Source organism: Tachysurus fulvidraco, chromosome 9 (genome assembly GCF_022655615.1).
Source record: "Tachysurus fulvidraco isolate hzauxx_2018 chromosome 9, HZAU_PFXX_2.0, whole genome shotgun sequence".
Lineage (NCBI taxonomy): Eukaryota > Metazoa > Chordata > Actinopteri > Siluriformes > Bagridae > Tachysurus > Tachysurus fulvidraco.
Window position 1 is genome coordinate 16,812,971 of NC_062526.1, and position 25,019 is coordinate 16,837,989.

Sequence of the window (25,019 nt, forward strand, 5' to 3'; positions counted from 1 at the left end):
AGATCCAGTTAGACCAGTATGCAGCAGTGGAGGCAGAGAATTTAAATTCATCATCCCTATCTTATCCACACTGCACTAGCACCCAGTGACACTTCATATTGTTTACTAGATACTACTGAATAATATGAACGGCACTGAAAGGCCTTTGAAAGGCACTGCAGTAAAACTGTAAACTTGCTCGTTTTGCTTGTTTAGTCAAGCCCTTTGTAAATAAGCTTGTTAAAAAGGTAAATATCTCGAGGGTTCATTAGTATTTTGATAAACAGGGATGTTTGGATGCTGTCAGATTTAAAATCAGAATATTTCACAGCAGTGGTGTAACGCATTTGATTAAATGGATTTTGTTACTGTACTTAAGTATTTTTTGGCTACTTTGTACTTTTACTGAGTATCAAACAGAAAGTAGGTTTTACTCTCTTCTCAGCTATATTTTTGATTGAATATATGTACTGCTTACTCCACTACATCTGAACTGACACTTAACTGTTACTCATTACATTGTGCATGGCAAGCCGGCAACTTTATTTGCCATGGCTTCTTGGGGGAGGAGGCAATATTGCCATCTGCAGGGTTTAAAGGTACTAGATGCTATTTGCCTCTATATGCAAAATGAAGTTACTTCACGTGAGCACGAGTTAGCAGCTTGCGAAAGCTGGGTTTTTCCTCAGCGTTATGGCTGCAGCCACTGAGAAAGCCGAAGCCAGCACATGCAGTGCCAGCAGCACTGATAACCATGGCTTTGATGGCCTTATTTAAAAAACATTTTTATTTTCTGGAAAGAAGAATGATTCTTACAGGATGCAGTGTCTACATTGTTTGCCATGAACCACGGAAATAAGTTCTTTCAAATTTGAAGAAACACGTTAAGAGCCTATTTAATGGTAATTTAATGTACTTTTTTTACCGTTACATTTTAATAATGTAATGTAATATCATTACATTATTAAAATGTAACGGTAAAAAAAGTACATTAAAGTTACCCTAAAGTAAGTTACCCTAAATTTGCTGTTTGTCAGCGATACTGAAAGTTACTACAAATGAGAAAAGCCAGTACAACATATGACACTATATTTTAGTTTCAAATTTGAAATGTTGTCACTTTATGTAGTCCAATTTATTTGAGCATAGGAAATCTATGCTAACAGATTATACATGGTGCATCAGGTGTATTTAGCTGTGTGTTTATGATGTATTCATTATTGAATTGCATTTATATGTATTTTACTAAGTAAATAACAGAAACATAACACTGGTCCTTTGTTTTATTTAATACAGAAAAAAAATCCTAATCACTTAAAAAAAATACTGACCTCGATTGCACAGAAAAGAAACAACTCAGTTGGAAAGACAAAAAGAATTTCTCAGGAAACCACTGATAAAGCTGTACTTGTACATGGTCTCTGACCTTTTAGTGTGGTTGAAAAAGATGAATTTAAAAAGCTGATTCATGATTTGCAGCCTACCGCTACTGTACAATCAAGATTCACCGTCGTGTACCAAAATAGAAAGAAAGGTGTAACTGAAGCAATGAGAGGGGTGGAATACATCTGAACAAGCACTGATTGGAGTTCAAGCACCATTTATATATATATATATGTGGTAGCCAAGTGGTTAAGCTGTGTACTGTTAACGTCTTTGATAATGTACCTAAAGTTTACTAATGTTTAATACACTTTTACTTTACTGCAATATGATCAATTATCAGCACACATGATAGTAGGTAGATACATGCTATGGCTAACTTTTTTCTCTGTTAATGATAAAATAATCTTATGTACTTTTGGTTATTCTCGATTACAACCTCTGTATACAAATTACATGGAGCTGCACGTACACGATGGATTCTCCGCGTTTGTATGCCAATGAAGGTTCGCAAAGCCATGAGCATTAACAGTAAAGCAACATTCAATAAATTTGTCAACAGAAACCAGAGAGGACATTCTTAATTCTTAACCTTCTTAATCTTCTTGGTGGTGTTGTTACTTTGATGTTGTAGAACATAAAACGATTCAAAACTCAGCCTTCATAAAGCAAGTCACTATTTATTGCTCTAAAATACAATAAAACTGACCTATTTAAAAGTTTGCTGACCTGATTTTTATCTCTGCTTTAACTTCCCATTACTCCTTTGATTTTCTTGCTCTAACAGAAACCTGGATATCCCCACAGAACACTGCTACACCAGCTGCTTTATCCGCTGCCTATGCTTTCTCTCACTCACCACGAGAAACAGGCAGGTACAGGTTTATTGTTGTCAAAGAAATGGTGCTTTACACATCTCTTGTCTCATTTAACCATCTCCTCCTTTGAATTCCATGCCATTTCAGTTACCTCTCCAATCAACCTTGTTATCATTGTTGTTTACTACCCTCCTGGTCCTCTAGTGCCCCTTTTCCACTGAGGCAGTTTGATTGCTGGTTCGCCAAAGCACCGGCTCCGAACCAGGAAAAGTGGTTCTTAAGTAGCACCAAAACGTTGCTGGTCTAGACTTAAGAACCGCTTGCATCTGGAGCTGTGGGCGGGTTACTGTTAGCGCATTTGATAATGTACCTTAAGTATACTAATGTTTAATAGACTTTTACTTTACCGCGATATGATACATTATCAGCACACATGATAGTAGGTAGCTACATGCTAAGGCTAAATTTTTTTCTGTGTTAACGATAAAATAACGTTATGTACTTTATCGATTACAACCTCCGTTTATACAGATTACATGGAGCTGCACGTGCATGCTGGATTCGCCGCGTTTGGATGCCAATGTAGGTTCGCAAAGCCATAAGCATTAACAGTAAAGCAACATCCACCATTGTTGATGCGTTTGTGTTTGCCGCCGCTGCGCTAACGTTGCCGGGACACGTGACACGTATACAGTGACATCACACTCGGCGCTGTGATGGCTCTCTAGCCGGTGGAAAAGCAAACCGGTTCTTAGAAGGTTCACCAGTGGAACCAACTTTGAACCAGCACTAGCGCTAGCTCTGAACCAGCACCTGGTTCTTTCCGGTGGAAAAGAGGCATAGGTGACTTCCTGGAAGAAATGGACTCACTGTTTAGTGCTTTCCCTTCCGATAGCTCCCCTCTGACGGTGCTTGGTGACTTCATCCTCCCCTCTGACAAGCTTCAATCTTCTTCCCTCCTGACTCTTCTCGACTCCTTTGCCCTGACACTCAACAGCTACATCCCCACACACAAAGGAGGCAATGTCCTGGGCCTGTTTTTCACCCGTTCTTCTCCAGCTACAGACGTGACTGTTACCCCACTGCACGTCTCCGATCATCACCTGGTATCCTTCACCATCACGCGGCCTACCCTACCTAAAACTACCTCTCACCCCCTTGCTCTTACCCGCCGCAACCTTCACTCTGTCTCCCCTTCTTCTGTAGCTTCTGGCACTCTTTCTTCTCTTCCTGATCCTGAGACTTTTTCCTCACTACCCTTGGACTCAGCCACAGATACTTTACTTTCATCTCTTTCCTCAACTATGGACTTCCTCTGCCTTATGTCCACTAAACCCAAGAAAACGTCTTGTTCTGCTCCTTGGCTTTCAGATGTGCTGCACAACAATCGAAGAGAGCTTAGATCATCCGAGAGAAAGTGGAAGATATCACAACTTGATGCAGATCTTGATTCTTACCGAACACGTCTTGCCAAGTTCTCCTCAGATGTGACTTCTGCCAAGACTTCCTTCTACAAGGAAAAGCTTGAAGCTTCCTCACATGACCCTCGGAAAATCCACAACATCAACTCTTCTCTGCTCAACCCCCATGGAAGATTGAAGAAATTTGCCGGACCCTCAACCCGACTGCACTTAGATCTTAGAATATGGATTCCCCTACACCTTCGTTGTCACATTTCTCAACTGTAGCAGCAGAAGAGATTTTACAACTCATCCACACCTGCAATCCTACTGTACAACCTGCCCATTGGATCCACTCCCTTCCACTATGCTCCACACCATCTCACAAGACCTTCTGCCCTCCATTACCACTATCATCAATAGATCCATAGCATCTGGTCAGGTACCAACAACTATCAAGAGAGCAAGGGTTATTCCCATCCTAAAGAAACCTGCTCTGGATCCATCAGACATCAGTAACTACAGATCGGTATAACTTCTCTCGTTTCTTTCAAAAATTCTTGAACGCATTGTCTATAATCAACTGTCTGTCTATCTCTCACAGAACAACCTCCAAGATCCCAACCAGTCTGGCTTTAAAGCAGCTCATTCCAGAAACTACATGCTGCTAGATCAGCCAAACTGTCATCCGTCCTTATCCTCCTTGACCTTTCAGCAGCGTTTGATACGGTCAACCACAAGACTCTTTTATCCACCCTCAGAAGTCTTGGGATTTGTGGATCAGCTTGGGAATGGTTTGCTTCCTACCTGGAAGGACGCTCATATCAGGTAACATGGAGGGGAGTGACATCTGCTCTACGCAGACTCTCCACTGGCATCCCACAGGGCTCAGTACTTGGTCCTCTTCTTTTCTCCTTGTATACTCACTCTCTTGGTGAAGTTATTTCCTCACACAACTTATCTTCTCTTTCCCACTCTCAGATACCACAGCTTCTGATCAGATCTCAGCATGTCTGGCAGAAATATCATAATGGATGACTGCTCATCAGTTAAAGCTCAATCCTAGCAAAACTGAACTGCTGTTCATCCAAGGTGATTCATCCCCAGGTCATGATCTTGCTAAATCCTTGGACAATGATCTGATCTCCCCTTCAGCCACAGCTCACAACCTTGGGGTAACCATGGACAATCAACTGTCCTTTTCCTCTCATGTTGCTAATGTGACTCGCTCATGTCGGTTTCTTCTCTACAACATTAGAAGGATTTGGACATTTTTGTCCACACAGGCTGCTCAGGTACTTGTTCAGTCTCTTGTCATTTCTAGACTGGATTACTGCAACGCACTGCTAGCAGGTCTACCTATGAATGCAATCCGTCCTCTGCAAATGATCCAAAATGCAGCTGCCCAGCTTGTTTTCAACCTGCCTAAGTTCTCGCATACCACCCCACTGCTGCGATCCCTCCACTGGCTTCTGGTAGCTGCACACATCAGATTCAAAACACTTATGCTGGCCTACAAAGCATGGACCAGCTCCCTCTCACCTAAAAGCCCTCATCACTCCTTGCACTGCACCCCGCACCCTCCGATCTACCAGCACTGCTCGACTGGTTCCACCATCTCTCAGGGTAAGAGGCAAGTATACTACAAGACTCTTCTCTGTTCTGGCAACAAGGTGGTGGAATAAATTTCCCCTAGAGGTCCGGCCAGCTGAGTTACTGGCTATTTTCAAGTGGCAGTTGAAGACCTACTTATTCAGGAAACACTTCAACTAGCACTTCTTTCCCTATCTTTTGCATCTAAAAAAAACTGACACTTTTTCATTGTAACTTTGAACAAATGTTTTAAACTCAGGGTATCTTAAGTATGTAATGTAGTGAGCCAGCATTAATGTATTCAACTCTAGAGATTTAAGCACTTACGTAAGTCGCTCTGGATAGGGGCGTCTGCCAAATGCTGTAAATGTAAATATAAATGTATTAAAATACTAAAATAATGACATAGCATTCTGAATCAATAGAGTTTAGCTAAAATGATTTACAGAAAGTCGATTTACCTGTCGATGACAGAGGCCCAAAAAAGAAGACTAGAATAGCTTTGATCAGAGTGCTGCGTCTCTCCATCTTCATTCTAAAAACCGGCACGTCTGTCGTCTTTGAGTAAAGCTCAGCTGACTAAAGGAGCGCGCGACTGGTGCTCATGTTGAATCAAGCCCCACCCCCAGCAAAACCAGAGAAATCTTAAAGCAACACTACAATCGTTAAAATTAATTTTACTGTTCATTTGTAAAGTACTTTCTCTCCTTATCCACTGGCCCTATCAATATAATCAACCAGGGGACTAATCCGGTTCATTTTAAAAGGGACATTTCAAATTGTTAGCCGATCAGATGCACACACATCGGTTCATACTAACTTGCACTGTGCTGACATTAAATGACTGATTATTCATGATTAATCATTTATTTTAATCAAACTAATATAAGTCTAATTAGCTGGTAAGGTACCCTCTGGGAATATACTGGTAAAAAAGCAGTACAGTCAATATAAACCAGTGTCGTAATGTAACGCAGCAAAAATACTCCATTACTGTACTTAAGTAGAAATTTTACGTATCTGTACTTTACTTCGCTATTTAAGTTTATGTCAACTTTCACTTTTACTCCACTACATTTCCTAGAAAAAAATGTATACTTTTACTCCGTTATATTTCCACTAAGCATCTTCGTTACTCGTTACTACAAAATAAAATCAGAAGAAATGTGTGTGACTGCAATAAGGGAGGTTTGGCGAATCACTGCTCCTAGATTGTATTACGCAAGTACGCACGCTCTACGGAGAAGCACAGGCACGCGCAGCGTGCACGCGCATCCAGAGCTGGAGGCATTTATCTATAACGTTAATCGGCTGAAAGCCGCAAATACGGCAACCAGAAGCAGTGAAATTTCACTATTCTTCTTACCAGAGTTGTAGCACAAACAAAATATTAAGGGAAACAATCCATTCAATACTAAATAAAAATAACATTAGTTGATTTGGTTTTTGTCTTGTGAATATTTGTATATTAGTGACTGCATTCATTTAACACACTGTTTGTAGAGAATGCACACTGATTTGATTCAAGACTGCCATCATTACATCAAGCATAAAATTTTGGTGTCCACTTTTGCCATTTAATAATACCATAACTTTTGGCTTACAATGTAGTCATATAATATATAATATAAAACTCTTCTTGTTTTAAATTCTCACTGAGGGCTAAAACCCGTAAAGATGAAATCCTAGAACCGCCCCTGCTCTTATGCCTACCGAAAATCACTGAAATTTTACTTTTTACTTCAAATACTTAAGTACATTATATATCAGAAAATTACTTTTGATACTTAAGTACAGTAAATATCACCTCTTAAGGGTCTCCGCCTACATGACAGCTCCCACATACTTTGACACACGGGTGAGCTTACAAAAGTTCGACAAAGTTACAGAGGCGCGACCTATATTTGCGGCGCGACCAAAGCGTTTTGGATTTCAGTTCCTTGGACCTGTGTGGATTTTTGTGGATTATTTGTTTTGGAATATATTACCCCAGTGAAGAAAGGGACGCGTCTAAAGGTAAGGGAAAAACCGGTCTAGCGCCACCTAGGTCAGTTTTGTCCAAAAATTTTTTCTAATAGTATGAAGGCTGTGAATCATATTATGCTTTGTGTGTGGGCTTAAAAAATATTGAGAGTATAAACTTTACTAGGTAAATAGGTTTTTTCGTGTTTTTAGAGGATTTGATGCTTTAAAGATGAATTGAAGCTTGTTTCTGGGTCATCCCCTAGTGGTCACTTTGACTTCCGTGCCGTGCACTGCACGGCGACCCTTTACTTGAGTAATATTCCAAAAGGTGACTTTCACTTCTACCAAAGTCTTTTTCTAATACGATACTTGTACTTTTTCTCAAGTATTGCTTTCTAGTACTTTATACAACACTGATATAAACTACTTTTAATAAGGGTCTAACATTGTCAGTAATACAAGTCCTCTTCTATTCTCCACTTTTTCACTCGAGACTGGCTAACCTAGATATTTTCAATATTAGTCTTTACTAAGGACACACTGTCAATATTAATTTGTTGAACTGATGTGAAATTTAGTTTTTATGCCATCACTTTGTTTACTCATATTGCTTTTTAGGTTCCTAATTTATTTAAAAAAAATAAAAGGTAATTATTTTTATATCGAGTTTGAGTCATGATTTCAGAGAGATATGCTAAATGAGATTTAAGCAGCACTGTGTAGATTACTACAAATTACACAACCAAACTGCTGTACAATATATGATAATAAAGTGCAATATATTGATAAAAGAGTAAAACACAAACACTTCATTGGTATGCAGGTTTTTTGTTAATAACATAGAAGCAAACAAATATGCTTTATATTCTTAATATTCATGTTCATCAGGCAATTTACCAGTAATATAGTACAAAAAAATAATATAAATCCTATCTGGTAACAAAGTGCATTCTTTTAAGCAGTAGGTAATTTATTATACTTCAGTTACACCAAACATTTCCTTCAAGATGAAAGAGTCTCATATATATATAAATGTTGCTCTGCAGAAAACACTATATGGAAACACTTCCATAACAATGCCCAGCTGAGTGCAAAAGTTTGTATCTCCTCCTGTTGTTGCTTTAAAAAAAAGAAAAACTATATGTTTCAAAACTAACACAAGGGGACACCAGAAGGATCCATGTGCAGTGCAAAAACACAGGGCAGATTAATCCAAAACAGTAAGCAGAATATATGGGTGTGAAAAACAGGCATCAGGATAAAAAAAAAAACAGTTAAACACAGTATCCAAAATCCAAATCATAAAATTGAAAATCATACATTAACGGTGATTTCACCTTTTAATTTGAAGCTCTCAAAAAGGTCTTTAAAAAGTCTTAAATGTGATGTTTAAAAATCCTCCAGATACTTCGAATGTTTTTTTGTTGTTGTTGAGAAGGTGGCCAAGCGAAGGTGGCCTGGGATGGAGTCAAATTCCATGCCGGAATTATTGTCTTAGTCCACCACTGGCTGGAGAGGAATCATGGTGGATGTTACAACTAGTTTCAAAAGTAATCATGGATATGAGCTCCTGTTGATGGTTGTTACAGAATAGCATAGAGGAGGCTGGGGATTTGGGAATTGGCAGTAAATCGGGGAAAAGAAATTGGGGAAAATGTCTGAAAACTCTTATCTGAAAACTGTTATTATTGAGGCTATGCAAACATTTGCACTCAGAGAAATGTCCTGGTTTATAAATACATAAATGTCACTTCATTTTCAATATAGAGTAATAACATTAGTAAATATGTAAATTTGTCCTTAATGAAATGAACAATAATTCATTTACTCAGTGCAATGTCACTTGGTCCATTCATATCACATAAATAATCTGCCGTAAAACAGCAATAAAATGTGTCATAACTATCAGCAAATACTGCTGTATCTGATCCACTTGTACTAGTCTCTCTCTCACACACCCACACACACCAGCAGAACAGACAGCACAGTGCCAAACACATTCACAGAAAACTCTAAGGTTTAAAAAAAAATAAAAATAAAATTCAGTCTAACATTCAAACTCTATGTACTGCATCTGTAGCACACGTGTGAATAATAATCCAATCCAAACGATCCAAAGTTTTTACTTTTTGTCTATATTTGTACCAGCAACACACACCATTGACAACTACCATGTCAGTGGAAGTCGGTAATTGCACACCGACGAATATACTATACCAGCATGATAACAGTGACAATAAGAGTCAATACCAATTTTTTTTTAGTTATTTCTCTCACCTACTGCCCAAATACTGACCTCAGGATGACAGGACCATCAAGTTTCATAATAAAAAGCTTCATCTTTAAGACATGATTAAATCACCTACTACTGATAAACTGAGTTACTCCAAATGGACACTGATGAACAGAAATAGCAGTCGATGATGGCTTCAATCTTCAAAGGCTGTAAAAACATGCAAACCATTAGCAATTGTATGGTAAATGTAGGAAAAACTCATTAAAAATAGATTAATGCTATATATCCCAGTATATGTCAGAAATTCACTTACAGGGTTCGACTGGAACACTTGTGAAGTCTGAAAGACGGGTCTTGAAAGGACAGTTGTTAAAATTCACATTCTGTAAATAATCTGTAAAAATAATTTACACATAGTAAATCCAATCACATCTACACTCTCAATACTGGTTTATGCAATTAAACCTCCAATATATTTAATATTTTAAATATTAAAATATGGTAATTTAAGACACCTTTCAATAGAATGTCTCCATTTTTCTTTTTCCACTTCATGCAGAATAAGGCAGCAGCAGCGACAAGAAAGAGAACGATGACACCAAAGATAGTGAATAATGGCAAATCTGGTCGTCCATCTGATCCTTTACCTGTTAAACCAGCACAGTCTTTATTATCTGCTGCAACATTAAATAAGGAAAAACCTCTATGTCTAAAAATACGGCCAAATATTTCATTCATTGTTGCTGTAAATTGATAAAAGAATGTTTGTTCTTTTCAGATTGCTGCAGGATAAGATGAATAACAGTCACCAAACCATACTAATGCAACTCCACTCAATCACTGTTAATTTTTATAACAGCATGTTATTAAAAGTTTTATTTCTTATGTTTAAATAATAACAAATGAGACCGAATCAGAGTCAAACTACTGAGCCAAATAACATTTAACAATAAAGGTTTCAACGTTTTTTTCTTCTTTTTTTTGTATTATGAATACATACTATCACTGCTTGATTTGGACGAGTCTATGGATTTCCAGGCCAAAAAAATGTCTCTGTTACTCTTTCTTACCAGCATCCGTCTCTGGGATCTTTGTGGCGTTTGTGCACAACAGCAGCAACTGCACATCAGCAACCAGATGACCACTAGTAGAGTCGATTGCTGGTGTGATGGGAGTGAGGTTTTGCAGCATGTGACTGTCTACAGAAGTGCAAATACAGTTATTTTAAGTGCTGTCAATTTTTCATCTTCTTAATGAATACTGTGTATAGCATTTAATCAATATTTTCACAATTATTTTTGAAACCCCCCACACCGTCACCTAATATTATTTGTGTTTGTTTGTGTGTATATGTGCAGGAGTGCATTATTGTGTGCAATATCAATGTGCGTGTGAGTGTGTTGTAGTGAGGTAGTGTGTACACTATCTGTGTGTGTGTGTGTGTTATTAGTGTGTACAGTATCAATGTGTGTGCGTGTTGTAGTGAGGGAGTGACCATTGAGATTAAGGGAGTTTTTCCTTGCCACTGCTGCCTGAGTCACCTCAGAATTTCTCATTGAGGATAAATACATACACATTGTGAACTATATATCTAATAATAATCTTGAATTTTGTATTCTTTTAATCTTTATATTATTCTTTATATTAATATTATGTTTATGTTCTGTAAAGCTGCTTTGAGACAATGTCAATTGTAAAAAGTGACTTTGAAATTGAATTGAAAGCATTCCTAGCAGCTGCATCACTGTCTGGTTTGGGAACTGTACGAACTGTCTCGGATCACAAGACCCTGCAGCGGATAGTGAGGACACCTGAGAAGATCATTGGAGTGTCTCTTCCCTCTATCATGGACACTTAAACCACACACTGCATCCGCAAAGCTAACAGCATTGTGGATGACCCCACACACCCCTCACAAACACTCTTCACCCTCCTGCTGTCTGGAAAAAGGTACTGAAACATTTGGGCCCTCACGACCAGACTGTGTAACAATTTCTTCCCACAAGCCATCAGACTCCTTAATAACTAGAACTGAACTGTTCTGAGCACAACATACACGCACATCACCTGTATGGACTGAACAGACCTACACCAAATACACACACTTCCAGGCGATCCTTAAAAATATTCTTGTTTGCCATAATCTGACCGACCCTGTCAATTTAGGATCGACTCAATATATATATACTGTGTATATATATATTGCTTTAAGTCTGACCAACTTGCCTGTTGTAAATTTGCATTAAGACCGACCATTTTTTTTTACTCTTCAAACAACTAATACAAAAGCAATAAAATAATAATTATATTTTAGTAAGTATTGTAAATATATAAATTGTCTAGGCCTACATACAAACAAAGGCTACATTATTTCTTTTAAATAAAAACCTGTGACTTCATCTATGTTTACACTATTGGCTAACGGATGTCACACTATGGCCTGTGCGTTCGCGTCGTCTCTTACTCTCATTCACTGTAAGAGTCAACGGTTCACGCTTGGTAATGATGGCTGCGGCTGCAGTAAACAAAATGTTCGCGGTCACCATTCAAAGTCATACGAGTTCGGGCACCATAATACATCTAAAAAATTCATTAAAACAGCTCAACACTGCTTTAACTTGTCGGTTGCAAATGAGGTTTGCAATGATGTGCCCGAAGGCACGGGTTGAAGACACAGTCAGTGACGTCACGATATGCTAATTTGTTTAAATTCATACCTACGTAATCACCATCACCAAAATCATTGAAACTTGAAATAAAAATATAGACCTACCTACAGGCCCTTTTTTTTTTAACTGTTACTGGATGGCCCCAATATACATCCATCAACCTGTTTACATGGTGATTTTGCACATTTTTGCTCTTTGCACACATTATATAACATTTCAGTCATTTGCTGGTTTGCACAATTCTTTACATTATCTCAGGGACCTGTTGCTATGAAGCTGTGTTCATTATAGTATTACTGCATGCAGTATTGTTTAACATACAGTATTTACACTCGTCTGTGCTGTTTCTGTGTATTGTCTTTTGTGTATTGTCTTGTAATTTTTTTTGTTTGCACTGTCTTTTGTGTCTGCACTGTCTTGTCTGTCTTGTCCTGCACCATGTTGCACAGTTGTACTTTATGTGGCTAGGACTACTTACATGTCCTTAGCCCTGTCTTTGTTTTATGTAGCACCCTGGTCCTGGAGAAACGTTGTCTCATTTCTCTATGTACTGCAACAGCTATATATGATTGAAATTACAATAAAAGCTTCTTGACTTGAGTGTGTGTGTTATAGAAAGTAATGTGTTAGTAGTGTATACACTACATGTATGTGTGTATATGTGCAGGAGTGTGTTTTTATTGTGTACAATATCAATGTGTGAATATGTGTGTTTCGTACTGAGGGAGTGTGTTATTAGTGTGTACAATATCTGTGCGTGTCTGTGTGTATATGTGCAGGAGTGTGTTATTAGTGTGTACACTATCAGAATGTGTGTGTTTCTATACAACAATGTCAAATGTAAAAAGCGCTATACAAATAAACTTGAATTGGATTGAATTGAGAGCATTCTGAGCAGCTGCATCACTGTCTGGTTTGGGAACTGTACGAACTGTCTCGGATCACAAGACCCTGAGAAGAACATTGGAGTCTCTCTTCCCTCTATCATGGACACAAACCACGCGCTGCATCCGGGAAGCCAACAGCATTGTGGATGACCCCACACACCCCTCACATACACTCTTCACCCTCCTGCTGTGTGGAAAAAATACCGAAGCATTTGGGCCCTCACGACCAGACTGTGTAACAGTTTCTTCCCACAAGCCATCGGACTCTTTAATAACTGGAACTGAACTGTTCTGAGCACAACATACACACACATCATCTGTATGGACTGAACAGACCTACACCAAATACACACACTTCCAATATACATCCATCAACCTGTTTACATGCTGTTTTTGCAGTTTTTTGCTCTTTCCACACACTGTATAACATTTCAGTCGTTTGCTGGTTTGCACAATTCTTTACATTATCTCAGGGACCTGTTGCTATGTAACTGTGTTCATTATAGTATTACTGCATGCAGTATTGTTTAACATACAGTATTTACACTGGTCAGTGTTTTTTCTGTATGTGTGTTTAAGCATTGGCAGTTACAGTAATAAAGATCAGATGACATACTTTACCTTTCAGTTCCAGCAACAGCCTTAACCATTCAATGCAGGTGTTCAGGTGGTGCTTCCAGTGAATGGACTCAGTTATGGCAGATTCCCAGTTCTTTAAAAAGCGCTCAGCTCGGTCATTAGCTGCAGTCCAGTTTCCAGTAGTCAGATTCAGAATGATGAAATCTTGCCCATCGTAAGAGAATCCAATGAAACCTTTCTGGGTGCCGTTATCATCAAGTTCACATCTATGCGTCCTGTGTAGTGTATGATTACCTGCACATATATGCACACAAAAAAAAGTAACTATGTTTTATCTGTATTGTTGATATGTTGGACAGTAATAATCTTCTACATGTCTATTTAAGCAAGACAGCAAAAAAAGTACAAAAAGAACTTCTGTGAGTATGATGCTAATTTTTATATTATATAAACGTGTAACTGTTATTTAACTGTTATAAAAAATTAAAAATTAAAAAAAATAAATTCCAGTAATGAAAATATTTCCCAAAGAAGCAACAGCTGGAAAGAAGATAATGTGTTGGTTGTCTGTTTGTTCTCACCTTTAATATCATGAAAGTGTTCCACTATTTGATTTAGATGATGTTGGAGGTCCTCATTTTCACGCCATATGCGGTTCTTCTCATTTTTCCAGTAATCTGGGACATCATTATGGATGTTCTCTAACCACTGAGCTTTTGATATTACCCTTGTACTCTGGTAGCACACAAACTGCTCACCATCCAGTTTACCAACTGTGGAGTTGATTTCTGGTGTGATGGCAGTGACATACTGCATCCAGTGACTGGCTACAAAAGTGGAAATACAATTATTTAATTGCTGTTCTGTCTTTTCAACTTCTTAATATTTCCCCTGTAACTCTGAGTAGGAAAGGTAGTATGAAAGATGGATGAACGGAAAATTCATTAGTCAGAAATCACCCTTCCAATGTAATTACCAAAGTAAAGATAAACATTCGTTTTGAAATACAGATATCTCTTTGCTGTATGTAAACATTATTGCATGTTTTTCTTGATGATTTATGATTTCTGGTAATGCAGGCATCCTGTCTGGCATCCACATTTTTATTGTGACTATTTATTTTTAAAACAAAAAAAGTTTTAAAAAAGTTTGAGTTCTTAAGTTTTAACCCTTGTCTAAGTTCTTGAGTTGACAGCTGAGATATTTATCTTATAAGACATAAAAGGAAATAAAACCCTAGGGTTATTATAATTTACCTCTTAGATGGCTCATACTTAACTCAGACAGATTGCCTTGATTTGTGAATTTTTTGACAGGTCAGTTTTTTCTTTTAACACTTGTTTGACTTGAGTGTGAGCTGAAAGCATTGTTCCTAGTGGGATGGGGTGGTTACAAGGTTACACAGTAGCGGCAATGTCGAGTGGTTTATAACATTTATTTTATTCACTAACAACCTTCACCAATATATGCTAAACTGACAAGCATGTGCTCCTTTCTTTTTTTTTACTGTAATGATTCTTTAAATGTGTATTTCCACATTCAATTTTACTGAAAATATTTTTAACCCAAGCAGAGTATTGAATAATAATGGCCTGTCCTTTCTTTCTTTTTTTTGCTACACTGTTTACTGAAAAACTCAAAGAAGGATAATTCATGTCAGTTCAGTATTACCTACCTTATGAACAAATTATAAAAGTTTTATGGGTTAGAACATAAATATTTCACAATGCCACTATGTATGAAGCCTTTTAAAATCAACCTCTAAAAGCTTTCACAACTCCAATAAGTGTAATTGGAAATAATGTTATATCCTAATAGGCAAAGTGTTTCATGAATATGACCTTACATGCATTTTTAAGTGTTGACTAAGGAACTAAAACAAGGGTTCAGCTAAAAAAACATGTTTAAAATGATTCACAAACGAAGATGGTCTAGTTGATGCTAGTATTTATTTTTATTATTATTTATTTCTACTGACAGCCTGTGTATGTTATTACACAGTGCCTTGTGAATAGAGCTGTAAGACGATAGCAAATGGGACCTAAATTCACATACTACATATTAACACAGTGATTAGCATTAACCTGGTAGTTACCTCTCCTCAGTCCTTAGCTACAGCTCGTATTATAAATTTTCGACTTGCATCAAGTCGAGGTTTTTATTGAGAAAAGTGAAGGGCGAGACACAGGGAGACGAGTGAGTGCTGGCCTTGTGAATGACGAGGATACGGAAGATATCTTAAACTAAGTCTAAAACTTTCATCTAAAAACTCTCAGCGTCCACACTACCATTTATAATCGTTTTAAAAAGATTCACATCCACACATCTGAACACCTTCAGAAACATCTGAAAACCTTCACGCCTGTGTATATGCGCGCAACGGTAAAACGTAAGACGCTTCGACGTACGTAATTTCAGCCTGGCGTTTATTTACGCTTCGACTCTTTAAAACGTAGCGGCAATGTCGAGGAAAGGGACCGAAATGAGTTTTTTTATGGACCAATTTAACAAGGCTGTCGGAAAGTAAACAAAACAAAAATCGTAGCAATAAAAAAACCTGATGTCGTACAGGATAACTTAAACTCACAAATCATGAAGAATAAATCGCAATAATGTTTACATGTTTGCAGCAGCGCACTGCGGATTTACCGCCAAAAGAACCGCAATCTAGTATCTAGGATGCGCTCAGGTGTCAATCGTACATTTAAAACTCTCTATTATAGAACATCACACTACCGATTGTTATTGCAGTTTGATAGAACTTACACTAAAGTTTAAACAACTCCAGAACTCACCTGTCGATTTTCTAAAAGAGCATAACAAGATAAGCAAGAATATCGTTCTCATATTTGTCTCCCTCTGTGATCTACAGCGTCTGATAAAACTTAGGAAGAACGTGGCTCTGAATATTTTTTCTAGAAAGATTGCAGCACAGGTGAGACGGCAGTGACGTAAAATAAAGCCCCGCCCCTTTCCTGCCGTATGAAGATTTACCAGAATTAAAGTGCACTACATAAATAATATGAACGCATTGTGCATTCACAAATAAATAACTGAATTTAGGGGAAACAAATAATAAAAATAAATGAAGAAGAATCTATTATACCTGTCAGGAAATTCTGGGACAGTTCTCAGAGACATTTGTGTTCTCTCCCATGTTTCGGGTTATTCCTGTGTTGCTCTATTTTATTACTTATTTTTTATTGCAATAACATGAGACAATACAAAACAGAACACAAAAGGCAACTACAGTCACAAAATACATTAATTACAGTAAAGATACACAATTACAGCAAGGAAATTTAAAGTACAAAACAGGATGAATAATATAAGTGTACAAAATAAGGGACAAAGTCTTGAGGACAGTCACATGGTACAAACAGTTTGAGAATAATAAAAAAGCAACACATTTTCTTTAGAAACACAATGTCTTATAAATGTAAAAGCCTGCTGTTGTTTTTATTAATATAATTCATTTTAAAAGTGAATTGGTTTCTATTATAAACAGGGGGAAAGGTTGTTGTGCTTTTGAAATCTTTGGTTATGAATGAAGAATTTTGCCTTTAAGACAAAATAATTAACTAATGTTCAAAAGGTTAATTTTTTAAATTTCATAATAAAAAAATATATCTTTATTACTAAGATACATTGAGGTGGTCAAAGACATGACATTTTAGGATAGTTAAAACTATTTTTGCCTTCTCACAGTCCAAGAACAGATAAGAGTTTCATCTTGAGCAGGGGTGTCAAACCCGTGGGCCAAATTTGTGCATTACAGCTGGCTAGCCGAGCGCCCCTCATTCTCTGCTGACAGTCGTTAACAACCATGTTACAGTCACATCAGGCAAGTTAATTCCACCCTCCACAAAAATGGCCAAACAAAAGATGAACAATAGGAGCTTTCAAGACAAGTGGGTGGCAGATTATCTGTTCACGAATATGACGGACAGACCTGTTTGTCTTGTGTGCTAACGGAGCTAACGTGTCTGTAATGAAAGAATATAACATAAGAAGACACTATGAAACGAAACATTATGAGAAGTATAAGGACCTGGCGTAAAGCAGAAGCTCCAGAAGGGGAAGGAGATGAAAAAAGTCTGGTTTCCCGGCAGACTATGTTCATGAAAGCAAAACAATAAGTGAAGCTGCTGTAAAGGCTGTAAAGCTTTATTGTGGTGGCAGAGACAGCAAAATCTGCCCTTTAATGAGGGAGAGTTTGTCAAGAAGTGTATGGTCAAAGTTTGTGAAATGAACACCACTGATGTGTCTTTTATTTCAAATTTAATTTCTTATGTGTTTGTAATATCAAGCTCTGGTTGTTCCAAATCCTGTATTTAAGCAAAACTAAAGTTTGTTTCCACATGAAAAAGGTTGAACATTACATATCAGTTGCAGTTAATTTTTGAATAAATATTCAGTTTGGCCCTTGACTTTATCTCAGTTTTATATTTTGGCCCACTGTGAATTTGAGTTTGACACCCCTGATTTAGAGTATCACAGAAGGCGCATTTATTATCTATCTCGAAATATCTGGACAAAACAGAGTTCACCGGGGATATCTTGTAGAGGATCTTAGACTATATTTGTTTAGCTAGAAATGCAGTATTTATTCGGCATAAGCCAGGCTTTTAATATCTTGACAAGATATCCAGTAAAATTGTCCTCTAGCAGTAATTGTTCTTTAAGTCTGAAAAATACAGCAAATATGGTTTTTATTACATTTCCTATCTGTTATATCGATACCATCTGAAAGTAATTTAGATTGTATAATCTCATATGAGCTAAAGGCTAAGTGACTCTCAATGAGAACAATTAAACCTGGGTGAATGTCATCTTGACATTGTGGGCAGACCATAGAAAGTAATTTGCCATCAGTAATTTGCCGTAAGACAACATATCAGAGTTGTCAAACAAAGAAAGAATGTTACATATGTTACTATCAACCTAGGGAAAAAACATATTCCAAACCATAATTTTTTCATTGTTCCAAATGAGTTGTGAGAAAAACAATTTCCAGGCAAGAAGACAATGCTGGTGAAATTTGGATAAGGAGATTGGTAATATAGAAGGGGAATAATTATATTTTAAGACAAAGGAGAGGCCACCTTTCATATTAAACATATTTGGAATAAAAAACCGACAGGAGATATGAGTAATCACTGACTGAGACATCTTTTGATCCAGTTAACTCTAAAAGTACTGACAGTGTAAAGCATAAAAAAAAATCAAGGCCCCCCAAGTCTTACAGCCAGAAAGCCCATTCCTTTTAAGTTTATGTGGTTTATATTTCAAAACAAAACTTTAGAAATGCATAGTGATTTCTTTGATAAAGTTGTCATTAATAAACACAGAAAGGGAGGGGTAAACAAAAAGTCCATCCACTTTGGATATGAGGACTCTACACACCAAGCTCAGATCCTGTTAAAGCCAGGAGTTAAAAATTTAGCAATCTTTCCACTAAAATTAAGGTTTTGTCTAGTTACAACATTTCTGATTATGCGGATACCTAGATACAGTGATACTTCGAGATACGAGTGCTTTGACATACAAATTTTTTTGAGATACGACCAAATTTTTGCCTTGAGATTCGAGCAAATTTTTGAGATACGAGCATCTGAGCCGCCGCCACCGAAACAAAGATCCCCAACAACCACGTGTGCTCTGTTTCCACTGCCTCAGCTTCCCGTGTCTCACTTGGTTAAAGCCGCCTTTCCACTGCACACGACAAACGAAGGCTGATAAATTTCCTTTCCTATGGAGAGTCGCAAAGGTGCTGCGTGAGGTACCAACCATCTGCGGATCTGCAATTTCCGGATTCGTTTTGAGCGTTGGATACCTTAAAAAATTTTAACTTGTGCGACTATCTGATATGCCGACCGGAAAGATTTTTATTAAAACAACCGGCAGATGTTAGTGAGGAAAGAGTGACAAAAAGGCAAAAACAATTGAAGAGAAAAGCGATGAAGAAAATTAAGCAAAATTAATGTAACGAAAACAGAAATCAGAAATTTAATTTATTACTGTATTTAACAATGTATTTCAGCAGAATATTGTTAAAAGGAGATTCCTTACATTCCTGGAGTGGCAATAGATCACACTTGGCAAAATTTACGTTTAGACCAGAAGCACCTGAGAAAAACTTTACTAAATTCAACACATGGGTCAACTGTTTCATCTTTTAAAAATAAGGAAGTGTCAGCCAGTTGAGTGATTTTATAAGGGCAACAGATTGCACTAAATCAAAATAATATAAAAGGTCAAGCAATAACCTTATGTTATTAGACATATTTCGATTTTTAAGTGTGACCAAAGGCATAGGAACCATAGGATATAAATTCCTAATTTGGGATAATTCAACTAAGAGTGACTACGCCACCCCCACTTTAGCAACTTAGTGGGAGAAATAAGACAACCCGCTCAAGCAATTCAAGTGAATGAATTAGAAGCCAGAGTACAAAGGAGTTTACAATTTATTTAACAGCAATGATAAAATACGAGCTTCACATATAAAAAGACTCAACAGATTCCCCCCCTACTGGTTCAGATTTAAACACTCACTGGGCATAAAGGAATGGGTTCTGGCATTTAATAAAAAAAATTAAACACAAAAATCACATCAAAAATAAACCTGTATGAAAAATATTTCGATCGCACCTCAAATCCAAAGAATAAACAAATAAGCAAACACCCAATACACAAGAACTCAATTCCTACACAAACCCACAGCGCAAACCCAAGTAGAGGGAGATCAAACTTAAAAAGAAAATAAATAGAAAAATACAAAAAGGAAAGAAACAGTGGTTGCCCAATCAACAGCCAAAAGTACTCCTATAAATAAAAACACATTTAATACATTTCAAATAAAATGGAGCATCAAATATACACAGTATAAGACATGGGCATTTCACAAATCCAAATTACATACCTCCTTTTTAAACAGCCAGATTAACCTGGCTACCTCAATTGAAGAGAAGCTTTTCCCCTTTGTCCAATATGAACGAAGCTACAATAAACAGTTACGTTTTAACATTACCATCTCTCTATATTACACAATAAATACCCCACACTTCAATAAGAATAACAGCAGCATGATTACCTGGCTAGTGATCTCAGGTGTTATCGAGCAATTGGTTATTTGCTACACATCCTGTTCTGGAAAGCGGTGCGTCTACTTTTAGGAACTGTAGCAACACACTTAATTTACACGATATCTCGTAATTATACGTTCAACTCTTAAAACACCACCGCAGCATCTTTACCTGATACAGGACACCCCTTAAGAATGCCCAGCAATCACTAAAGTCGCTAACTCCACCAAATTGAAGGGGCAGAATATCCACAGCGACCTTTAGGACACAGGCATACCAGAGGAAACGAAATAGAACGATACTTTTTAACAAGATCGTATAACAGACTAGTCGCAGCAGTCCTTCCAACGCACACACATACCAGAGGGAACGGGATCAAACGATAGATTCTCAGTGTCGCGAGACTTTAAACACCTGTGTAATTATCCTACCCACCCTCTTAAAGCGAAAGTAGTCTCAATCCGGTCACATAAGGAAACCTGATTGCGTTTCTGAGATGATAATATCCAAACCTGATTTTAACCTGTTAAAAAAAAGAATTTTATAATCAATTGTTAACAGTGTAACAGTGTGCCAGTTCTTAAATAAAAGTGTATCTTTATCAGGTTTGGGAATAAGCGAGATAATCCCCTGTTTCATTGTAGTTTCTTTCTGCTCTATACATTCTTTGTACATACAGAATAATGGGTATTTTATATACTTAAAAAATGGATATAAAATTCCACTGAGAGCCCATCAAGATCAGGGGTGTTATCTTTTCTCATTGAGTGTAAAGCATTCTTAACCTCATTGATTGTTTTATTAGAATCACAGGTTGCCTTATAATTTTTGTTAATTATAAGGATCCACCTTTTAATTTCATTGATAAAGGAGCTTCTGCTATTGGGGTCAAAATTGAAAGAATAAAGTTTACCATAAAACTTAAAGTCAGATTTTAAGATTACAATGGGGTCAATGCTAAGTACTCTGTTAATCTTAAGGGCTTATAAAGTTTTACATAGGCTAGTAGGTTTAACAAGAAAACATAATTAGATTTTTTTTGCCTTCCTCTAACCATTTTGCCCTTGAGCTTATAAAGGCATTCATTCATTTTCTACCGCTTATCCGAACTTCTCGGGTCACAGGGAGTAGAGACCTGTGCGGGACTGTTTTTATAAACCCGCACCCGCCCACTCCTGCTGAATTTTTGACCAGGACCGCCCGTGCCCACAAGCTGCGTGTTCCACTCCCGCCCGCACCCGCAATGTTTGTGTCAACTCCCGCCCACTCCCGTGGATTTTTTCTTGAGAGCTTGTGAAAATTTTGATTGTATACAAATGATCAGACTAATTATTAGTTCAGGCTAATGTCCAGAATAACAGAATTAAACATGATTGCATTTAAATAAGATAAATTAATACTAAACCAAAGCAACACACCTGACAAAAACATTTGTTTTTTTTATTATAAAACATTAACCATTTTAACAAAACCACAACTAGCGGCACCTCATTTTTTAAAGTGCTACACATTTTTCCATAGTATCTTGTTTAACGTGAGCAGGAAGGGATTTATTGGAGAATGAGAGCTTGCTTTGACCACTGAGAACTGTGCAAGTACTGGCCAGATGTGCCAGATTTATGTCCGTTGTAAATGAACACTTTTGCACATTTATTGCAAGTTTAACTCTTTCCAATTTTTTTCAGTGACAATTGAGAATTGTGTCCAGATGTCTGACTTGCCTTGCTTTGCTTTTGTCAAGTAAACAGCCTTTAATCTTCTTCTCAACGTCATGTGTTCTTATTATTAGGCTACACGCCAAATCCCACCGGGTCCCGCGGATCTCCCACTAAATTTTCTGACCGCCCACTCCCGCCCGGGGCAAAGGTGAAACCGCCCGCTCCCGCGAGATTTGCGTTGGGTCCCGTGGGTCCCGCAGGAGCCCAATCCCAATGCAGCCCTCTAACAGGGAGCCTGTGCCTATTTTAGGCATCATCGGGCATCAAGGCAGGATACACCCTGGATGGAGTGCCAACCCATTGCAGGGCACACACACACTCTCATTCACACACACACACACACACACACACACACACACAACCACTATGGACAATTTTCCAATCAACCTACCATGCATGTCTTTGGACCGGGGGAGGAAACCCCCGAGGCACGGGGAGAACATGCAAACTCCACACACAAAAGGTGGAGGCGGGAATCGAACCCCCAACCCTGGAGGTGTCAGGCGAACGCACTAACCACTAAGCCACCGTGCCCCCCCTTATAAGGGCACCTTTTGCCATATCTGTATAATATTCATCAAGTTGTAAACTAATCTTTTTTCTCCAATTTCTCTTCATCTGTGCTAATCTCCTTTATAGTTAACTATCCATTGTTTTTTAAATGTTTAGTCACTGCTTCATTTATTTCAGTTTTAATCATTTTAATTCTTTTAATTGCAATATTTCTAACTCTATATTTGAAGAATTCCCATTTTTGTTTACAGAACTCATTCAAATCAGTAAAAAATTCCAAAAATCCCAAGATAAGACGTAACTCGGGAGCCCGAGTGACATATAGTGGCAGACGCTCTGTATGAGGGCCAATGCACAAGGTGAGCCAATCTGTCTGCATGGTTATGTGCCCAGCAGCCAACGGGTGCCTTTTCATGGCATGAACCAGTATGAGTTGCAGGAGTGCCTTCAAACGGAGCTTCAAGCTGCGGGCCAAACCTTCACCAATAAAATTTCTGTCCGCCCTCGAGTCAATGCAGGCCCGGAGGTTTATTGATCTAATTTTGCTCATGCTCAAAATTGAGGTTTTATTTGTATTGTGAATCATCTTTATATCCCAAGTGGCTGGATGCCTCAGACACAAGGGCCTAAAGGGCAGGAGAACTGGAATGGACAATGGATGGATCAGGGGTACAGGCCCAAGCCCCAGCACCATTGGTAGGGAACCGAAAATATGTCATGTGCACATCCTAATTATCCTCCACTGGTCATAATAATAATGGTATAACATTTTATGGCAACAAAAGCATGTATGGGAGAGTGACATCGCTGTCCTGTATTGTATTTGTTATTTCTAAGGAAGGGAATAAGATTCAATGTTTATTTTAGTGGCACAAATCGAGCACAAACGAATGACACCAGTTTTGTGTGATTTAGACGAACTGGGGTAGAGAGTGACTTCACAGTTCCCGAAAATATTTTGGTTATATCTCAGGACGCAAAACAGACACAGTGTTTGTTTTAACGGCACAAATGGGCACAAATCGAGCACAAACGAACTAAGCCGGTTTTGAGCGATTTGGGCGATGTGGGGTGGAAGGTAACATCACACGGTCAAAAAAAAAAGCTTCATATCTCAAACACCAAACCAGCACAAACGTTCGTTTTTGCGGCACAAATCAGCACAAACGTAGCACAAACGAATGGCAGAGTTTTGATGATTATTTCTTTTTATGGGGTGCCAACTTCACGGAGGTGAAGTGGATAACTGTGGAAGGAGTGACAACTCAAGCACCATTACTTTATTCAACAGATACCTCAGAAAATCTTTTGGGGAGAGATGTGCTATAGAAATTAGGAGCCAAAATACGCTGTGGACTTCAGGAGTGTGGGTAACCCTACCACAACTATTTGCACAACAACTTGTAATGATGATTAACAAACAAGGAAGAATTGCCTCGGATAGAGTGTATTGGCTCAAACTCAAAGACAAAGAAATTTCAAGACTCTGGAAACAATTCACAGAATGGAAACCATGGATCATGCACATGAGACCAGATTGCTATGGGGCCAGACATCCCTGGCATTGCACTGTAAAGTATGATGATGGGGACATAGAGGAAGAATACAATCATTATAGGATGAGCGACAGGAAGGGAAGAGGCATGAAGTACAGATACACAATATAATCATTAGAAAACAAGGGGTTCCAGCAAGTGTTACTCTACTAATAACACTTAATAACACTCTAATAACCAAGAGATCAGGTTATGTAGATGTATAAAGAGCCAACACAGAATGTAAATGTGAAGATATCAGATGACAACAGTTTACTAATTATTATTAAGCTTCAGCAGCCACATGTGGAGGTGATGATAGCAACCCAAGTGCTAGTGGGACAACAAAACAAAATACTGTTGAGAGTAGACATAGAGATCCATATGCCTTAAATAACGGTAGAACAGGAGTTTACAGAACAAGAAAAAACAGAAGCATTTGCCTAAGTTCCTCAGTGCATTCCCATTTTTGTGACACACACTTCCGTTTCTGATGACGCCACTTCCAGGTCGGCGGCCATCTTGGATTTTCATTTCTGAGGCGGTGGCCATTTTATGTTACCAGGCAGTAAATAAGGAGGCTGCCTGCACATGGGTTTTGCCAGATGGTCTTCTGCCTAGTGCTCCTGATTAAAACCATTAATTACCTTATCAAA

General features: G+C 38.0%; 1 protein-coding gene and 1 long non-coding RNA gene across 3 annotated transcripts; both read right to left on the reverse strand.

Moving 5' to 3' along the window:
* Positions 1-7,950: 7,950 nt before the first annotated feature.
* Positions 7,951-16,637, reverse strand: LOC125145457 (DLA class I histocompatibility antigen, A9/A9 alpha chain-like). The gene is made up of 7 exons (XM_047818276.1): positions 16,305-16,637; positions 14,091-14,336; positions 13,552-13,803; positions 10,445-10,573; positions 9,890-10,021; positions 9,688-9,768; positions 7,951-9,581 (listed from the first exon to the last, which is right to left on the reverse strand). The coding sequence occupies exons 1-7, from the start codon at positions 16,354-16,356 to the stop codon at positions 9,568-9,570; spliced, it is 906 nt and encodes a 301-aa protein (XP_047674232.1). The 5' UTR covers positions 16,357-16,637; the 3' UTR covers positions 7,951-9,567.
* Positions 16,638-19,521: 2,884 nt separating this feature from the next.
* LOC125145462 lies at positions 19,522-21,065 on the reverse strand. Of its 2 annotated transcripts, XR_007143850.1 has the most exons (4): positions 20,769-21,065; positions 20,606-20,690; positions 20,435-20,512; positions 19,524-20,337 (listed from the first exon to the last, which is right to left on the reverse strand). It is a non-coding gene; the product is annotated as an uncharacterized LOC125145462 (long non-coding RNA). The 2 variants fall into 2 exon arrangements; XR_007143849.1 differs by having other exon boundaries at positions 19,522-20,337; positions 20,606-21,065.
* Positions 21,066-25,019: the final 3,954 nt, after the last annotated feature.

Excerpts from the sequence above, each read along its gene's own strand:
- LOC125145457 (XM_047818276.1), bottom strand. The coding sequence starts at position 16,356 with ATGAGAACGATATTCTTGCTTATCTTGTTATGCTCTTTTAGAAAATCG. Across the intron at positions 10,574-13,551 it reads GCTGTTGCTGGAACTGAAAG|ACAGTCACATGCTGCAAAAC; the intron begins GTAAAGTATGTC and ends GCACTTCTGTAG. Across the intron at positions 10,022-10,444 it reads GATCCCAGAGACGGATGCTG|GTAAAGGATCAGATGGACGA; the intron begins GTAAGAAAGAGT and ends CTGGTTTAACAG.